We start from the raw sequence: 6,889 nt of genomic DNA, 5'->3' as shown, positions 1-6,889 counted from the left end.
CTGGGAGATGACGCAACCAGCCCACGGAGAGGTTGGCAGCGGTGGAAACGGGCGATTTTTTCCGCTCTCTCTCTCTCTCTCTCTCTCTCTCTCTCTCTCTCTCTCTCTCTCTCTCTCTTGTGGTTCCTCTTTCGACATGGCACAAAAAATAAGAAACAGTATCGACACATTTCATTCATTCAAGTGAGAAGTCTCGTTCGTAGGTTTTGTTGTGTTTTGTTTTTAGTAGTTTCATAGGTCAATTGTTTTTCCTCTCTCTCTCTCTCTCTCTCTCTCTCTCTCTCTCACACACACACACACAATATTACACATCACCCAAACACACACACCAAAATCACCTCCTCACACAAGCAACACTCACCACCCACTACTCCCCCACTACCACCACCACCACCACAACACGTGCAGGTTACCTAACACCCACCTACGTCACTGGCACCATCAACCACTGGCCTTACTGAGTGCTTGTTAATACCCTCGTTTAGACCCGATTAACGCCCCTTCCCCCTACATTACACCCTCCTTCCTGCTGCTCAAGGCCTTCAGAATGACCTGGTTTGATTGGTTACTACGCGTCAGGCTGGCTGTGTTTGGCTGTGGTATTGTGGGTTGTCTACCTCACTCTCACCCACAAGCGTATGATAAAGATAGACAGATAGATAGATAGATAGAGAGAGGTATGTGGATAGATAGAGGTGGATAGAGATAGATAGTGAATGAATGAATACCTTAATGATAATAGGAATGGAAGGTGTGTTTTGTTTTGCGTATTGTGTTGTTACGCCTACACTCATTTACGAAGGACGAAGAAGCAGAATAAAGTGACACAACAACAACAACAACAACAAAACAGCTACAACGTCAACAATTCTACGCATTCTACTCCTTCCTTCCTATTTATTTTCCTTTATATTTCTTCCTCTTTTCTTCTCCTTCCTTCCTTTTAATTTTCCCTGATATTTCTTCCTCTTTCCCTCTCCTTCCCTTTAATTTTCCGATATTTCTTCCTCTTTTCCTTTCCTTCCCTTTAATTTTCCGATATTTCTTCCTCTTTTCCTTTCCTTCCTTTTAATTTTCCCTGATATTTCTTCCTTTTTCCCTCTCCTTCCTTCCTTTTAATTTTCCCTGATATTTCTTCTTTTCCTTTCCTTCCCTTTAATTTTCCGATATTTCTTCTTCTTTTCCTTTCCTTCCCTTTAATTTTCCCTGATATTTCTTCCTCTTTTCCTCTCCTTCCCTTTAATTTTCCCTGATATTTCTTCCTCTTTTCCTCTCCTTCCCTTTAATTTTCCCTGATATTTCTTCCTCTTTCCCTCTCCTTCCCTTTAATTTTCCGATATTTCTTCCTCTTTTCCTCTCCCTCCTTCCTTCCTTTTAATTTTCCTTTATATGTCTTTCATTTTCCCTTCCTTCCTTTAATCTATAGATTCGACGGTACAGAAAGTGGAGGAAAACATGAGAGAGAGAGAGAGAGAGAGAGAGAGAGAGAGAGAGAGAGAGAGAGAGAGAGAGAGAGAGAGAGAGAATATATATCACATGAAAATACATACAAAACACACCCAATGACCTGAACTATGCGGCTGAGCAAGCAATAACAGAGAGAGAGAGAGAGAGAGAGAGCGCGAGCTGGGGGCGGGATGGATAGAACGCAGGAAAGCATGCGCAGGATAGTGGAAAACTCCCGCCTCACTGTGACCACGTGAAGAGAGAGAGAGAGAGCCGAAGGAACCCCAAATTCCCTGTTGCCTCTTCTCGCCCTCCCACGTTGTCCTGCACGAGCTGCACCCAATCTTTCCCTCACACACCCTCACGCTATCTGAACCCCATTGATAAACGCACAGGTGGGGAAGTGTTTAAAAGGTATGGGCAGGTGAGTGTGGGTGTACCAACATAAACAGCATACAACAACACCTGCATCGAGACAAATACCCCCCTACACCCTCCCACAACCATATTTTTTTAACCCTAAATGCTACTCCTATTAGAGTTATCAATAGTGACTCAAATCCCCGTACCTCGGACTCCCTCTTTCCCCGCGTACGACAAAGCGATCTCCTCTTTCCCGTCTACGTCGCTACTTCGCACTGGCTTATGTCAAAGCGTAGAAAAGTGGCATAAATAACTGTGACCGGAGACGGCACCAGCTACCAAAGCAACCGAAGGGAGAGGACGGGAGGGAGGAGGAGGAGCAGGTCGGGGAGGAGGCGAGGAAGGCAGGGGGGAGGTGGAAGTGAGGGCTGCGTGACCGTGTCTGAAGAGTTACCAAATACCACAAATCCACCGCCGCTCTGCTTATCATTCCACTATATAAATTTGGGCCACCTAATTCACACAGTCGCGTGCGTTATATACTGAAAAGATTAACAAAACACGCAACAATCAAAAGAATGGCGGGATGAGTGAGATACAGAGGATTGCAAGCCCTGGCAATACCTGGCGACTCGAGAACACACTGCGCATGCTGATGACGTCATGACTAGACTTTATAAACAGCGGCCCGTGGTACTGTTGTATAGATCGCGGCATAGCTTCGATGGGCACACATACGGCTCTCAGATAGCCAGACGCCTCACTCTGAACTTCTCTTCGTTGAACACCACAACCCAACAAAGGTGAGTGAGGAGTTTGTGTTTGTCTCTCACAGATGACAAACTGATATTTACTTTAAACTTCTAGATTTTACGAACTTGTAAAATTTTGCTTCCATCCTTTGTCTTACAGATGACTACCTCATAATTAAATCAGTGTCTTTGTTTTCCATCTGTTAGTAGTCTGGTGTTATTGATTTTGTTTTAATGTGTATGTTTTCTTCCCCCAGTTATCAAAATGGCCACTACCGCTGCCACCAACAAGACTGTGCTGGACCGCTACATGCGCCTGCCCATCCCTGATAACAAGTGTCAGGCGATGTACGTGTGGGTGGACGGCACTGGCGAGCACCTCCGATCCAAGACTCGCACCATCAACTTCATCCCGAAATGCCCCACAGGTTGGTGTCCTGTGACCTTGGGACGGCGGGGGCACATAGCGGGACTCTAGAGGGTCTTGGGTGGTGGGCGGAGCAGGGGGAGTAAGGGGGGTTGGGGGTCACTGGCGGGGCAAGGGAGTGAGTGGGACTTTGTATTATAGTTACTCGGAAGTAGTCTTATCGACCCTTGTGATATTTTTGTTCACGTGACCCAATACCTGCGAGGAAGCAGCTACGAGAATGTCAGAGGCAGGGGGGTGAGGGGGGTGGGACGGGCGTGCTACGCGTGGGCTGGATCAATACAGCAGCTGCGGGAGAAGGGCGCGGTGATGCTGCTCCCGCGCCTTAGGTCAATACTACAGCAACCTGTTGATAGGTGACTGTGGGGCTGGTGCGGCGACAGGTGAGCTGGCACGATGCTGAACGTGTCTTTTTCTCCCCACAGAGCTGCCGGAATGGAACTTTGACGGTTCATCCACGGGCCAGGCTGAGGGCAGCAACAGCGACGTGTACCTCAGACCCGTTGCGTTGTATCGCGACCCCTTCCGCCTCGGCGACAACAAGCTGGTGCTCTGCGAGACCTACAAACACAACAAGAAGCCAACAGAGACCAACCACCGCCGCCAGTGTCTGGAGGCAATGACTCGCGCTGCTGAGACGAGACCCTGGTTCGGCATGGAGCAAGAGTACACACTGCTTGACACAGACCAGCACCCCCTTGGCTGGCCCAAGAACGGCTTCCCCGGACCCCAGGGCCCTTACTACTGCGGCGTGGGCGCCGGCAAGGTCTACGGCCGCGACGTGGTGGAGGCGCACTACCGCGCCTGCCTGTACGCCGGCATCAACATCTCCGGCGAGAACGCAGAGGTGATGCCCGCCCAGTGGGAGTTCCAGGTTGGCCCTTGTGAGGGAATCACCATGGGAGACGACTTATGGATGGCCAGATACCTCCTGCATCGCGTTGCTGAGGACTTTGGCATCGTGGTCAGTCTGGACCCCAAGCCCATCCCTGGCGACTGGAACGGCGCTGGAATGCACACAAACTTCTCCACAAAGGGCATGAGGGAGCCCAATGGCATTGCCGATATCGAAAAGGCCATCGACAAACTGTCGCGACACCACATCCGCCACATCAAGGCCTACGACCCCAAGGAGGGCAAGGATAACGAACGCCGCCTCACTGGCCTCCACGAGACTTCCTCGATCCACGACTTCTCCGCCGGCGTCGCCAACAGGGGCTGCTCCATCAGGATTCCTCGCGGAGTGGCCGAGGAGAAGCAGGGCTACCTGGAGGACAGGCGGCCTTCGTCCAACGCCGACCCTTATATGGTCTCAGAGGTGCTGGTGCGGACCATCTGCCTGGACGAGTGAGCGCTGGACGCCGTCGCCAGAAGCAGACTCCACCGACCCCCGCAGGGACCAACACAATTCACTCTCCTGTCTCTCGTCTATCCCTCAATCATTTTTTTCCCGGCGATGTTCGCCAGGGTTGAGTACAAGTATTAGTTGTGATAGCAGGACGCTAGCGTCCCTTGATGTATATTTGTATATAAAAGAAGTTACGACAATTGCTATAATTTAGGTCTGACGTAACATTATATGTTTACTCTTTTAATTAAGTGTTGTTTGTTCAGTCATTATCACTAATTTAATCAAGGTCATTACACTTAGTACAGTTGTTTGCTCTCTGATTCCCCTCCGCACCGGCCAAGGACATCCACCCCCCCCCTACCCCTTCGCACCCAGGGGGAGGTGTCTGCCTTGGCGGTTCACCTTGATGCTAAAGTTCTCAGTTTTTACTCCCTAAGTGAGGCGACGCTTCGTCTGTGGATCCGCTACACCGCCGAGCTGGACGCCACCCTGCTGACCCACTGACACCCTCATGACACACAACATGCCAAACCTTGCCCTTCCCCCCCAACACCTCTCGCCTCAAAACACAACAATGCACTATGGACGATCATCCAAACCATTCAGACAACCACTAGATCCACACCACTGTGCCCTCTACAACACCACAACTCTCATTTCCTGCACACCTCCCCAAACCTTCACCCTCCCTGGAGACCCTCACCTCCCAGTCCTTAACCCGCATTCCGCCTATTCTCCCCTGCCTCCCACCTGCCTCTGAATCATTACTCTCTTGCTTTCTCTTCCCTCTTCTCCCTCATTACCTGACACTATGCGATAACCTCTTCGAAGCTCTTTTCCTCTTTTCGACAATTATACAATGGACCCTCACCTTTTCAATCAAACTCATTCTTATGCAAAAGCAAAATCTTCTCCCTCCATTTTCTTTTCTTCATCTCTCCCTTGGGGCGGTGAAACGGGTGTGGGGGGACCAGAATATTTCCTACCTGGTCATTACCGCCACTCCTGTGCTAGGGGAGGGGGGAGGAGGACCACAGGAGTAGGGGACTAGATGATAAACCTGTAGCCTGAAATAGCACGTGGATTAGGGGGATGAGAGGGAGGGGGTTAGACACGTGACAGGATGTAGTTTGAGGAAGAACGGGAGAAGTGTGTAAATAGGGAGAAGTAAATAGGGAAGAGCGGAATGTGGCAGATAGCAATAAGAAGCGGTATCTAGGCACCACAGGAATGAGGACAGACAAAAGAGGCAAGTTCAAGGCTAGGAAGTACCAGAATTGTCCCAGAGAACTAAGATCAGGAGAAAAGAGACAGAACGCAAGGTAATAATTACGCCTCATATAAATATCGGTAGGATTACAACAGCGCGTAATAAAACTTGAATAACGAAGGGCAGATTTCGCGTCACTTGTCCATAGCTTGTTTGTGTGAGGGTTCGGTATGCTGATGGCAAACATATATGAAATTTTATTAATTACGAGGTAAAATATAGGTTAAAGACGATGGCAGGTGTTAACTCAGGTGTGATGGGGTTAATTAGCCTGAATAATTAGAATGAGTGGGAAAATTATCGTGAATTGATATGACCGAAAAGGAAGATTAATTACATGGGATGAGATTTATCATATTAAAAGGAAGGATCAGGGAGTAAGACTTGTAATAATATACTGAAAAATTATTAGAAGTGAAAGCAAACAAAGTTATTACCCAGGTAGCGAATAAAAAAAATACATTTAAGCCCATTATCTGGTGCAGAAGGGAGACAGGATCGTAAGGGTGACAGGGATTAGGAAAATTAGGAAGGTAATCACTTAGAACCTGCAGATATTTAGACAATTAACTCACTTAGGAGCGAGAGATGATTGACCCAAAGTGAATCAATTACAGAGCACTTCCAGCTTATCTGAGAACATTATCATCTCCATTTAATTAACCACAGACTACATACTTTATTACCACTTGTTCAATTATTATTTAACTACCATCGCTCATTATTTGCCAGATAAATTATATCTTAATGACCTGACCTGTATCCGGACACCTCAGTTTATGTTGTCCTGTCACCGGAGGGTTCTGGCCGGTCTATATAAAAGGACAATCAACGAACACTCGTATCACTATCCTCCTTTCTGATGCCGATAACATCACTCTGCTGGCCGCATAAGTGTCATTTGGACGGAGAAAACAGCGGTTGCATATTTACGAGAAAACAATCTTCTGGACACTATTAGATCATTATTAAATCATGATCAGGACACCTCTTTTGATTCTTTATTTTTGGGGGGAGGGGAGCAGCGAGTAGCGGGCTTTTTTTATTATTGTTTCCTTTGTTTGTGCCCTTGAGCTGTCACCTTTGTTGTAAAATAAATAAATAAACTGTTCAACTTGTGTTTTTCACCAAATAGCAGGACAAGGCTCCAGTAGGTGAGAGTAGACCGCATGCTAAAGTGTATATGGCCGAGTAGACTGCACGCTAAAGCGGTACCGTATTCACTCATGATATCCGTTTGATTTGAACATTCTCGGTTAATCCAGTTCACGTCGATACTG

General features: G+C 47.8%; 1 protein-coding gene across 1 annotated transcript; it reads left to right on the top strand.

The window, feature by feature from the left end:
• The first annotated feature begins 2,445 nt into the window (after positions 1-2,445).
• On the top strand, positions 2,446-4,647 carry LOC127009936 (glutamine synthetase-like). Its single transcript, XM_050883473.1, has 3 exons — positions 2,446-2,612; positions 2,819-2,989; positions 3,414-4,647. The coding sequence occupies exons 2-3, from the start codon at positions 2,827-2,829 to the stop codon at positions 4,337-4,339; spliced, it is 1,089 nt and encodes a 362-aa protein (XP_050739430.1). The 5' UTR covers positions 2,446-2,612; positions 2,819-2,826; the 3' UTR covers positions 4,340-4,647.
• The last annotated feature ends 2,242 nt before the right edge of the window (positions 4,648-6,889 follow it).

The sequence above is a fragment of the Eriocheir sinensis genome, chromosome 42 (assembly GCF_024679095.1).
Source record: "Eriocheir sinensis breed Jianghai 21 chromosome 42, ASM2467909v1, whole genome shotgun sequence".
Taxonomy (NCBI): domain Eukaryota; kingdom Metazoa; phylum Arthropoda; class Malacostraca; order Decapoda; family Varunidae; genus Eriocheir; species Eriocheir sinensis.
This window is presented reverse-complemented; position numbering and strand designations above follow the sequence as displayed.